At 42.9% G+C, this 13,486-nt stretch overlaps 1 protein-coding gene across 3 annotated transcripts in view; it reads left to right on the forward strand.

Annotated features, from left to right (window-relative positions):
- LOC119953683 (CDP-diacylglycerol--glycerol-3-phosphate 3-phosphatidyltransferase, mitochondrial) overlaps positions 1–13,486 on the forward strand; it is a 76,013-nt gene that overhangs the window by 15,873 nt on the left and 46,654 nt on the right. For all 3 annotated transcript variants that reach the window (XR_005458075.1, XM_038778210.1, XM_038778212.1), the window contains exons 6-7: positions 147–325; positions 8,689–9,216. Coding sequence is in view for 2 of the 3 variants with exons in the window: in XM_038778210.1 (XP_038634138.1) it covers positions 147–325; positions 8,689–9,216 (707 nt within the window). In the remaining variant the exon portion in view is untranslated. The remainder of the gene's footprint in view (positions 1–146; positions 326–8,688; positions 9,217–13,486) is intronic.

The raw sequence follows: 13,486 nt of genomic DNA on the forward strand, positions 1-13,486 counted from the left end.
TGATTCTATGAGATGGTGAGATGTGTCCAATGTTCTGCAAAGTGATGCTGATGTTACAGTGTACTAAAGGTTCTGACCTATATGGGCCCGAAATTGCATTGCAATCTTCAGACCTTCATACAAATAATTTTTTTTTAACTCTCTAGAGCAAATCTGAGTGATTCCTACTTTATGAATCGTCAGGATCGTTATGTTTTACTCCATAACTGCGAAGAGATCGCGGATTTCTTTGATGAATTGGTTAATGCAGTCAGCGATGTCTCACTTCAGTTGCAGCATAATGATACTGCTGATGTGAAACCAGGAATGATCCACCCATTCACAGGTAGGGTAAATCAATGTTTTTTCCAGAAACAGACACAGTTATGGGCAGCACGGTAGCACAAGTGGCTAGCACTGTGACCTCACAGCGCCAGGGTCCCAGGTTCGATTCCTCACTGGGTCACTGTCTGTGCGGAGTCTGCTCGTTCTCCCATGCCTGCGTGGGTTTCCTCCGGGTGTTCCAGTTTCCTCCCACAGTTCAAAGACGCGAAGGTTAGGTGGATTGGCCATGATTAATTGCCCTTTGTGACCAAAAACGGTTAGGAGGATAGGGTGGAAGTGAGCGCTTAAGTGGGTCGGTGCAGACTCGATGGGCCTAATGGCCTCCTTCTGCACTGTATGTTCTATGTTACGTTTGTGTTGGTTTAATCACACCCTGGGTTAGTGTGTGGTCAATTCCAGCTCCACTTGACCCCAAGTCACAACACAAAGTAAGATTTTGTTTAAAATACCCGAGGTCCTTGGTTGATTCGAATAAACTGCAGTTGCCAGGTTTGTAAATTTAACACGAGTAACCATTTATTATGTACAGTATTATAATTAAATGGACAGAAAATGTAACTGACTATCTAATACCCCTTTCTCAAGCCCCTCCCTGTTCCTAACTACCCCCATTTTCTATATGCACACGCAGACAAACAACATAGAGGGCAAAGGGTGGTAGAAAGGGAAAGAAAATATTAATAAAAATAAAAGGATAAACATCTTTGATGTAGTGGGATGACATCTGGTTAATTATTTTCTGAAGTTCAGCTTTCGTTTTTGAGATGGTTTTCCCTGGCAAGGCTGTCTACCTTCTCTGCAGACTCAACATCATTCCAGGTTCACAGCCAGCCACTCACTGCTTTCAGAACAATCGAGCAGTTCTTTCACTTCAGCAAGTAGGTAAGGTTGTCATAGTCCCAGGTGACCATAGGCTTCTTTCCCCTTTGAGGGGGAGAGCTGACTGGTGTTGATTTGACCCAAGGATCATCACACCTCAGGCGAGGGGCAAGGTTGAGAAGTCAGGCCTTCGTGAATAACCTCAGCCGGTACCGGAATTGAACTCGCGCTGCTGGCTTTATTCTGCGTCAAGAAACAGCTGTCTAGCCAAGCGAGCTAAACCGGCTCCTAGCAAGTAGGGCGGAGAGAGAGAGAGCGAGGGAGATTCTTCTTTTTCCAAGATCTAAACGCTCAAAGCATCACGCAGGAACAGATCACTAATTTGTTGTCAGTCAGAATACTGTCCCTGGCCAACCCAACGGTTGCCAGCTAACCAGTCGATTCGACTCCGTCCAAGTTCCACTCGGTGCCAAGGAGTCTGGCTTAAAAACAAAACCAGGGAATACAGTGTGGTCAAGCAGGCTGTTCAAACTTCAGTCTTCTGCTGAAAGGCATATTCTGATTATGGGTCCATGGACCAAAGTAATAAAATAGCAAAAGAAATGGGAACAAAGAAAATAAACAGGAACTGTTGGAGCCTGCACAGTTTTCATTCTCCCTCAGTATAATAGATGAATCACCATATCTTCACTTACCAGAAACCTTTGGGGCCATTGAAAATCTAAACATTTTCAATCCTTCAATCAAGGCCCAGTTCTCATACCCATCAGCTACTGCCTTTTGATGGTGCCAACCACGATCCTTCTTTATCACCATTTTGGCCTCCTTAGCTCTCAGCTCAAATACAATTCCCACAACTCCAGTCAGCCACCTTTGTTGCCTCCAATTTTTGTTCTCGAACTATTTAAATTTAATCCATTCATTTTTTTCAAATGGAATTCCCATATCTCCTGTGTTACCAGAAGCATAGTTTCTGTACTCACTTTCTCCTCAGTGATTTTCCTTTTGTTCCCCCCATTAGCTCAAATTGGTCACAAGTCTCATATGTTCTTCCCCTATCAGGCCCGCTCCTTAAAGATTTGTTGGGATAGAACACCAGAAAAATCTGACGTCCAATAGATGGTCCTTCTCCCACCTCTAACCCAACAATCACTTGTCAGCATGTCCGTTAATGAACTTTTGGAAATGCTTTCAATATGGAACTTTGGTTTCTCAATTTAACCTCCCCCCTCCTGTGGTATAGCAGGGTTAGAGGGTGTGGTGTAAATAATTTAGAGCGAGGAGGATTGGGTGATAAAGGGGTAAAAGGATGGGTGACATAGGAGGAGGAGTTAGTGGAGAGGAGGAATGTATGGGCGAAGGACGATGGAGGACGTGGAGTCCCTTCAGCATCTCCATTATTTCAACATGAAAATGAAAAGGCTTCTGGTCTTGGGTCCAGGTTATCCAGATACCACAGTTTAAAAAAAATAAATTTAGAGTACCCAATTGTTTTTTTCCAATTGAGGGGTGATTTAGCCTGGCCAATCCACCTAACCTCATCTTTTTGGTTTCTGGGAGTGAAACAACACAGACACGGGAAGAATGTGCAAACTCCACATGGACAGTGACCCAGGGGAGGGTTCGAAACCAGGTCTTCAGCGCCATTGGCAGCAGCGCTAACCACTATGCTGCCCATCCAGACCACCGTTACCTGCCTGTCTATCGATTGTGTAGAGAGTGGTTGCTGTGAGCTGCCTTTGCTGGGAGCAAAATCCTACTGCACCCGATATTCCCAGACAGGCTCCCATCCCAAGTACCCACCAGGTCCGAGTGTGCTTAGCTTCCGAGATCAGACTAGTATGACCATAGGCAAAGACAGAACCTCCAACCGTGTGGCACTCCCTCAGTACTGGAATGAGACTTGAACCCTCAACCTTCTGACTCTGAAGTAAGAATACAGTCTCTGCGTGGTCACGCAGCACACTGGGGTTGACGAGCGCCAGCCGGTGGCTCGGGAGCAGTTGATTGAGAAGGAAGAGAAACATGTTACAGTATCAGCTATGGTGGCTGCATCAGAGGCAGTCCCGAGGGAACTCGGAAGGTAGGAAATCCCAGAGACCTATTAATACTTTAACTGGAGCTGAAAATGAGAAAGTAATAATAGAATGTTAATTCTGAAAGTTTAAAAAGGATTTAAAATTAAATCTTTATCTTTTTTATTTACCTGTACTTGTGTGAACTGCCAAGCTGACACCACCTAAGACACAGAACCATAGACTGCTCCACAGTGACATCCGGTGGCCACGGCATGTAGGCCAGCAATAACTTTTCTTGACACTCTTGCTGATTTTGTTAGGTACAACTAGCATTAGGTAAGATTTAACATTGAAAACCTACATTGCAGTTTAACATCCCGCTAGGACTATAATTTAAAACTGAAAGATAGGATGAAATTGGAATTTTCAGTGCATTTTTGAAATTAAATGCTCTACTTCATGTAAAATTTTTAGTAAATACATGGTTGGGAGAAATCTTATGGTGTCTTTGAGTGTTATACTTCAATTATTTTGTTCTGTAAATATTTATCTTAATGCTGCTAGGTTGGTTCTGTCATTTGGGACAAATTATTAATCTTTTTAGACATTTCAAGTATCGTTTTTTCAATGTTGGAGCAGGCAGCACCTCTATATTTTTAAACTGGGACAAAAACTGTGGCTAAGCTGTGATATGTAAACAATATGTTTGAAAAATAGTTTCTGGCAATTGCTTCTCGAAAGATGTTTTACTGAAGCAAAACTGCCGAGTAAATTAAACTGCCACTTCACATACAGGAAAGTGGATTTTCCACAGTATTGATTTGTGAATAATCGTAATGTCTTAGTCATAGGGCTATTGCCAGAACGTTTAAGAACTGTTCAATGCAGTCCATTGACTACTAGCTGAGCACATTATCCTTACTAATGTTGACTATAGGGACTTTATTGGAATCGAGTATGGCCACGTGGGCATCAACCCTGAGACATTTGTTCTTGTAATTTACGTTCTCGGGGCCTTGTTTTAACAGGAGCTGCATGATCCTTATTCATAAATGAGCACTAATGGTTTAGCTGTGAGCCCAGACTGTAATATGAATGTGATTTCCTGCACTTGGTTCATGTGATCTTCATTTTTATTAAATTACTGTAAATGAAAATTCCAGTTAAAACAAGTTACCTCATGCATAAAATTGGCATGAAATTGGGCATGTGATTCTGGAAGGAGATGGCTCCACAAGTCAGGATTTTAACTTTAGTCAAAGCAAAGCATGTGTATTTCTTTTTTTTTCTAATAAGATTAGAATACCCAATTATTATTATTTTTTTAAAAAATCTTTATTGTCACAAGTAGGCTTACATTAACGCTGCAATGAAGTTACTGTGAAAAGCCTCCACTCCTCACATTCCGGTGCCTGTTCGGGTACTCTTGAGGGAGAATTCAGAATGTCCAAATTACCTAACAGCACGTCTTTTCGGGACTTGTGGGAGGAAACCGGAGCACCCGGAGGAAACTCACGCAGACACAGAGAGAACGAGCAGACTCCGCACTCCCAAGCCGGGAATCGGATCTGGGACCATGGTGCTGTGAAGCAACAGTGCTATCCATGCCGCCCATTATGAAGGGAATATATAATATAGAAGCAAGGAGTTTGTTTCCACTGGTGGGTGGAACTAGACCTAGGGGGCATACCCTCAAAATAAGGGGGAGCAGATTTTGGTGAGGAGGAACTTCTTCACCCAAAGGATTGTTAATCTGTGGAATTTCCTGTTCAGTGAAGCAGTTGAGGCTACCTTGTTAAATGCTTTTAAGTGCTAATCACTGTGCTACCATGCAGATAAAGGGCAATTTAGCGGGGCCAATCACCTACCCTGCACATCTTTGGGTTGTGGGGGTGAGACCCACGCAGACACGGGGAGAATGTGCAAACTCCACACGGGCAGTGACCCAAGGTCGAACCCGGGTCATCAGCAGCGTGAGGCAGCAGTGCTAAGCATATGTGCATTTCTATTTAAAGCTAAATACTTCTGCTAAAATTGTTTAAATTATTTAGTAACTGAAGTGGGGCAATATATTTTTTGAGTGTAAGGCATCAACATATCATCTATCAATTACCAGTTCTTGTTTACTCTGTATCTTAACTGCATGCATCAACTTTTAGACTGTGTTTGCACCTGTACCAGTATTCTGCAATAGACACATTTAACACTGAAAATTTTACACTATCGTATGTGGGCTAATGTAACTCTTCATTCTGATCATACTTGCCATACTTAGGATGTGGTTATCGCCGCCAAAATGTATTTGATTGGCAGAGAAACATAACTGTACATTTGGAGAATTTGTTTGAATACTCCAGTTTTTAATTTTGGTGTAAAAAAAAGATTACAAATTTTTACTGACAAGTGATATAGCAATGCTGACGTTTGTTACAGGTCTAAAGTAACTCAAAGCCACCTGATCTCTCGGTGACTATCTGCCCATGCCTATCCTCCCCTCCCTCTCTGCATTAACTGTTGGCAGTCAGTCATTCAGGTGATTAGACAAAATAAACTTTGACAGGGTCATTCAACTGCTGAAGCTTGTTCAGCCATTCAGTGACATTGTGGCTGATCTGTAACTCAACTTCACGGGCCTTTGCTCTATGTATCATAACACATTTGGTTAACAATCTCTGTTGTAAGTTCACAATTAATCTAGCATTAATTGCCATTTGCAGAAAGGAGTTCCCAGCTTCTACTAGCTGTTGTGCTGGAGAAGGGTTTCCTAATTTCACTCCTAAAAGGTCTGGAACTGGTTTTTAGACTATGCCCTCAGACCAAGATATCCCAACCTGCGGCAATAGTTTATCGCTCTCTGCCCTACCTGTGACTGAGGTACAAGGAGGGCACTATGAACACAATGGTACAGTTGAGGGCCTGTTTCAGAGATTTAAAAAATATATATTTTTATTCAAGCTTTTGATATTTTAACATTTTAAACACACAACATAGCAAAGGAAAAACAACACAAACCCCCCAACCCCAATAATCAGGTTTGGAAGGGCCAGGCCTCCCGACTGTCTCCCTCTCTGAAGCACTGTCCTCCTAATTCACCTGAAGAAGGAGCCGTGCTCCGAAAGCTCGTGTTTGAAACAAACCTGTTGGACTTTAACCTGGTGTTGTAAGACTTCTTACTGTGCTCACCCCAGTCCAACGCCGGCATCTCCACATCATGGCTCCTAATTCTTGCCACCTTACCTGCCCACACAAAAGACAAAACCAACCGCTCGACCCCCATAAAAAACATTTTCAGCAAAAAGACTGGCAGGCACTGAAATAAAAAATGCGCCAAAGTATTCATCTTAACCGCCTGCACCTGGCGTGCCAACAATAATGGAAAGCTGTCCCAACTCAATAAAACCGCCTTGACCCTACCCACCTGGCTCGTAAAATTATTTTATTTTTATTTCTTTATAAATTTAGCGTACCCAATTCATTTTTTCCAATTAAGAGGCAATTTAGCATGGCCAATCCACCTAGCCTGCACATCTTTGGGTTGTGGGGGTGAAACCCACACAAACACGGGGAGAATGTGCAAACTCCACATGGACAGTGACACAGAGTCGGGATCGAACCTGGGACCTCGGTGCCGTGAGGTGGCAGTGCTAACCACTGTGCCACCGTGCTGCCTGAAATTCATACACTTACCTGTTGTACAGATGTTTTAGGAGAGGCAGTGATATTGTCACTGGATTAGTAATCCAGAGACCCAGGGTAATGATCTTGGGACCCGGGTTCAAAACCTATCATGGCTGATGGCGAAAACCTGAATTCAATAAAAAAAGAAATCTGGAATTAAAGTTTAATGATGACCATGAAACTACAGTTGATTGTCGTAAAAACCCATCTGGTTTACTAATGTTACTTAGAGAAGGAAATCTGCTGTTCTTCCCTGGTTTGGCTGACATGTGACTCCAGATCCGCAGCAATGTGGTTGACTATTAACTTACCCTCTGAAATGGAGGGCAGTTCGGGACAGGCAGCGACGCAAAACATAGTAAAAAAACAATTATTTTTTGAGAGCATACACAGGTTTATTACAACCATTAATTTGACACCATTCAGATGTCTGTTTTTGTTACCATACAAGCATGTGAGTTAGGAACAGGTGTGGGCCGATTGGCCCCTTGAGCCTGCTCCGCCATTCAATAATTTTCCGGCAGATCTGATTGTGGCCTCAACTCCACATTCTGCCGAGCCTCGATAACCTTTGACTCCTTTGTTCGTCAATAATCTATCTACCTCTGCCTTAAAAATATTCAATAACCTTGCATCCATTGCTTTCTGGAGAAGAAAGTTCCAAAGATTCAGGCCCTGCTGAACTAGAAAAAATTGTTCTGATCTTGGTCTTAGTGGGAGATTCCTTACTTTTTAAACCGTCTTCCCTAGTTCGAGACTATCCCACATGGGCTAATATCCTCTCTGCATCCACCTTGTTAAGTCCCCTCAGGACCTTATGTTTCAATAAGATCACCTCTCTATCTTCTAAATTCCAATGAATATAGGCCCAGCCTGTCCAATGTTTCCCCGGAAGATAAGCCCCTCTCTCCATCCCAGTTATCGGTCGCATGAACCTTCTCTGAACTGTTTCTAATGTATTTGCATCTTAAATAAGGCGAACAAAACTGTACACTGTACTCTAGGGGCGGCAAGGTAGCGGAAGGAATGGCTCCTGCTACACCCTTACCATCAGTGATTAGCACTCTCGCTTCACAGCACCAGGGACCCAGGTTTGATTTCCCGCTGGGTCACTATCTGTGCGGAGTCTGCACGTCCTCTCCGTGTCTGCGTGGGTTTCCTCTGGGTGCTCCGGTTTCCTCCCACAGTCCAAAGATGTGCAGTTTAGACAGATTGGTCATATTAAATTGCCCTTAGTGGCCAAAAAAGTTAGATTGGTTTACGGGGATAGGGTGGCGGTGTGGGCTTACATAGGGTGATTCCTCCAAGGGCCGGTGCAGACTCGATGAGCCGAATGGCCTCCTGCACTGTAAATTCTATGATTCTGGATGTGGTCTTGTCAGTGACCTGGATAACTGTAGCAGAAGATCCCACTTTTTATATTCCATTCCCCTTGCAATAAACAACATTCCTTTTTCCTTCCTAATCACTTGCTGTACTGCCATACTCGCTTTTACTGATTCATGTACCAGGACACCCAGATCCTCTGTACCATTGAGTCGTGCAATCCCCCTTCCGTTTGAATAATTTGCTGCTTTTCAATTCCTACCAAAGTGAGCATGTTCACATTTTCCCACATTATATTCCCATCTGCCCACTCGGTTAACCTATCTAAGTTCCTTTGCACACTCCTTTTGTCCTCTTCACAACTTACCTTCCTGCCTATCTTTGTGTCATCAAAATATTTAGCAACTGTGCATTCGGCCCCTTTCATCTAAATCATTGATGTAAACTATAAATAGTTAAACTGCAAGTTGTCCCGCTCATGGAAGCAGCATTAATTGAGTGCACTGTTATGATTACTTTTCAGGTAATCGAGCAGATTTCTGTGCAGCAGCAAATAAGAGGATCATGGCCGTAGTGAATGAAGCAAGAAGCAAGCAGCAGTGCAGAAACCATATAAGGGACTTGTTTGAAAATAGTTCTGAAGAAGATTTGCATGTGCTCGGTGACATTGGTAGAGCTCCGAAATTCATAGATACATGGATCTACCCCATAATACAAATGAGGCCATTTGAAATAAGAATAGATGAGCAAGTGACTGAAACTTTAATGATTGAAGCTGAGGCGAATTCTAGGGTGTACTTGACTTCAGGGTATTTCAACCTCACTCAAGCCTATATGAATCTTATTTTGGGTACCAGTACGGATTACCAAATACTGCTCGCCTCACCAGAGGTAAATGGCTTCTTTGGTGCTAGTGGTGTAGCAGGAGCCATTCCTTCTGCTTATGTTTACATTGCCAGACAGTTTTACAACAGAGTGTACCAGAACGGGCTGCAAGATAGAATAAGACTACACGAGTACTTCAGGAAAGGCTGGACTTTCCATGCAAAAGGTAGGTGGGCTTTTTTGAATAGTGATAAAACACTTAAAATCTGGATTTTAAAGCATATATATTCGTAAGCTTGAATTGGTATATCTGTCCTCCTATTTGCTAAATGAAGACTGCCCAGATTTTTCAGCAAGTGAACTGCTTGCAATTCACTAGTTTACTAAAGGGCTGAATTGAGAGAATGGGAGGCTGGAGATTGAACTGTTGAAGTTTTTTAAATTAATGCAACTATTGACTACGTATTGTGAACCTCCTGTGAAAATTACCTCGTGGAAGACTACAAAGGGAAATCTGACCAAGTGCCAAGGAAGATGAAAATTCACTTTATGATCCAGTTGCGTACTTAATGTTGTTGAACATTTGTACTCTTAACCTGATTTTGTTGATAATACATTCACTCCTACATTGATAGATCTGGACTTGAGTATGTAAGGTGGGTTTGGCAGTTCAGTACAACATTGAGAGAGTGCTGCATTGTCACAGGTGCTCTTTATAGGCAAGTTATTAAACTGAAGTCCTTTCGTGGTGATTTTGTGGAAGAGCAGGAAATACTGTTTGTATTCCAGCTACCTTCCTCCTAGAGTAAACGCAGTGTTTAAAAAAAATTATCATTTATCTCTGCTGATTTTGGGATGTTGTTTTGGCAAAATGGGTGTGTGACAACAACCATTGCACTCCAAACATAATTCCCCATCTGACGTGCTTTGAAACTTAGTAACATAGACAATTTAACATTGTTCTGTGAAAATAATAACGTGTATTTTTTTTTGCAACATTTTCCATGGTGCGAATGATCAGATTAAGGTGATTACCATTGCGTCTGGTATACCAATCGTGTAATGTTAAATGTTGGTTGCTGGAGTTGAGTAACCCTTGACCACAAGTTACAAGTTTCTTGTCTGTCGTACATAGTTTCTGTGGTGTAATTACAGGATTTCATGTGCCTGAACTCAGTGTGGTGATTTTCACAAATGCCTTAAGTGTGCATGTCCAACCTTTATAAAAATGGACTTAGTCATTTGAAAATAAATGGCTGGACACAACTTGGCAAGTTGCTTCATTTTAAGACAGTACGTGAATTTGGTGTGACATTCAAAATAATTCCAATGGCACAGCTCAGTCTCCGCTCTCTCCTCAAAAACATGGGGGTGGTGTGGGCAGTAGGAAATATAATGGATAATAGGAGCACGGCTAGGCCATTCAGCCCTTCGCGTTTGCTCCATCATTGATTATGATCATGGCTGATCACCCAGCTCGGTAACTCCAGCGGGGGAGGATGGGGTAAAGAATATAAGGGTAGGTAAGAGCTGGGGCAGTTTGCTGATGACTGCACAATGTTCAGCACCATTTGCGACTTTTTATATTGAAGCAGTCCATGTTCAAATGCGGCAAGACCTGAACACTATCCAGGCTTGGACTAACAAGTGTCAAGTTACATTCAAGTTACGTGCTACATAAATGATAGGCAATAATCATCTCCAATCAGAGAGAATCTGACCATTACCCATTGACTTTCAGTGACATTACCATTGCTGAATCCTTCACTGTAAACTTCTGAGGGCTACCATTGACCAGAAACTTAACTGGCCTGGCCATATAAATGTTGTGGCTGCGGGCGGCACAGTGGTTAGCACTGCAGCCTCACAGCGCTGAGGCTCCGGGTCACTGTCTTTGTCGAGTTTGTACATTCTCCCATTGTCTACGTGGGTTTCTCCCCCACAACCCAAAGATGTGCAGGGTAGGAGGATTGGCCACGCTAAATTGCCCCTTGGAAAAAAAAAAAGAATTGGATACTCTAGATTTAAAAAAAGAAGAATAAGGTGCTTGATCAAGCTAGTGCAACGTATTTCCACGTGCCCGCAAACATGTTGTCATGTTGACAACCATTCAACTCCAAAGCTCCTGGCGGAATTGCCCAAGGCATGCTCATCCAATCACAGGCTGGTTTCTGCAGCCATTAGTGAGCCTATCAGCAGCCATTTCATGGAGAAGCCAGTCTGTGATTGGACGGGCTGCATGTCCTCAGTTGTGGGTACCTGCGTGTTTGCACGCTCCCCTCTGAGATGAATAATCGTGGATTCAAGCCCCACTTTAGAGAGTTGAACAGATAATCTACACGTACACATCAATGTAGTATTAAGTGAGCAATGCGTTGTCGTGCATAAGTCGCTGAAAGTAAGCTCACAAGTACAGCAGACAGTAAAGAGGGCAAATGGTATGTTGGCCTTCATAGCGAGAGGATTGCAGTTTAGCAGCGCATGAGTGAGACTACATCTGGAGTGTTATGTGCAGTTTTGGAGAACTCATCCAAGGAAGGATGTTCTTGCTATGGAGAGATTGCAGCAAAGGTTTACCAGGCCTATTCCTGGGATGGCGGGACTGTCGTATGAGGAGAGACTAAGTCACTTCTGATTATATTAATTGGAATTTAGAATAGTGAGATGGGATCTCACAGAAACCTAGATTTCTAACAGGATTAGACAGGGTAGATTCAGAAAGAATGTTTCTGATGGTGGTGGAGTCCAGAACTAAGGGTCATATTTTGATGCAAGGGGCAAACCTTTTAGGACTGAGGTGAGGAGAAATTTCTTCACCCAGAGAGTGGTGAATCTGTGAAATTCACTACCACAGAAAGTAGTCATGGCCAAAACGTTGTAAATTTCAAGAAATAATTAGATTTAGCTCTTGGGTTAAAGGAATCGAGGAATATGTGGGGAAGGTGGGATCAGAGAATTGAACTTGATGATCAGCCATGATAATGAATGGCGGAGTAGGCTTGAAGGGCCGAATGGTCTCCTATTTTATTTCAATAAATACATTTAGAGTATCGATTACTTATCTTTCCAATTAAGGGGCAAATTAGCGTGGCCAATTCACCTATCCTGCACATCTTTTTGGGTTCTGGGGATGAGACCCACGCAGACATGGGGAGAATGTGCAACTATTTATAATCTATATTAATGACTTTGATGTAGGGCTCGACAATACTATAGCCAGATTGGCAGATGACACTAGGATAGTAAGGTGCAATGAGGAAGTAAGAACCTTACCAATAGTTAATAATCTTCATCATTGTCACAAGTTGGCTTACATTAACACCACAATGAAATTACTGTGAAAATCCCCTAGTCGCCACACTCCGGCGCCTGTTCGGGTACTCTGAGGGAGAATTCAGAATGTCCAATTCACCTAACAAGCGCATCCTTTGGGACTTGTGGAAGGAAACCGGAGCACCCGGAGGAAACCCACGCTGACACGGTGAGAACGTGCAGACTCCACAGTGACCCAAGCGGGAATCGAACCCTGGCGCTGTGAAGCAACCGTACCACTGTGCTACCATAGCTAGGTTAGGTGAGTAGGGCAAAATGTGGGTGGCAGATGGACTTTAACGTGGATAAGTAGGAAGTTATCCATTTTGGTCAGAAAAATGGAAAGGCAACATATTTTCTAAATGGGGAGAAACTTCAGAATGCATAGGTGCAGAGGGATCTGGGTGTCCTTGCGCATCACTCGCAGAAAACTAGCAGGCAGGTACAAGAGGAAATAAAGAAAGCAAATGGAATTTTGGCCTTTATAGCTAAAGGAACAGAATAAAAAAGGTAAGGAAGTGTTGCTGCAACTATACAAGACATTGGTGAGATTGCACCTGGAGTACTGAGTACAGTTTTGGTCCTCTTATTTGAGGAAGGATGCAGTTGCAGTAGAGTCAGTTCAGCGGAGGTTCTCTGGATTGATTCCAGAGATGAGGGGTTTGTCTTATGAAGAGACATTGAGAGGTTTAGGTCTATGACCCTGTTTAGAAGAATGGGAAGAGATCTAATTGAGGTATACGAGATGATAAAATGTATTGACAAAGCAGACATACAGCATGTTCCTCTTGTGCGGCAACCGAGAGGTTAGAGTTTCAGGATAAGGGGTAGCTGATTAAAACAGTGATGAGGAGAAATTACTTCTCTCAAAAGGTTGTGGATCTGTGGAATTCACTGCCTCATGAGTGCAGGGGATGCCGGGACATTGAGTAAGGTTAAGGAGAAGATAGGCGGGCAGGAAAGTGGAGTTGAGGCCGAGAGGAGATCAGCCATGATCGTATTGAATGCTGGTGAGGGCTCGAGGGGCTGAATTGCCCACTCCTCCTAGTTCGTATCTTCTATGCTGTTTGTTGGTGTGCTTTAAAAAAAAATTTAGAGTACCCAATTCTTTTTTCCCAATTAAGGGGCAATTTAGTGTGGCCAATCCACCTAGCCTGCATATCTTTTTGAGTTGTGGGTGTGAG

The sequence above is a fragment of the Scyliorhinus canicula genome, chromosome 18, assembly GCF_902713615.1.
Source record: "Scyliorhinus canicula chromosome 18, sScyCan1.1, whole genome shotgun sequence".
NCBI classification, from domain to species: Eukaryota; Metazoa; Chordata; class Chondrichthyes; order Carcharhiniformes; family Scyliorhinidae; genus Scyliorhinus; species Scyliorhinus canicula.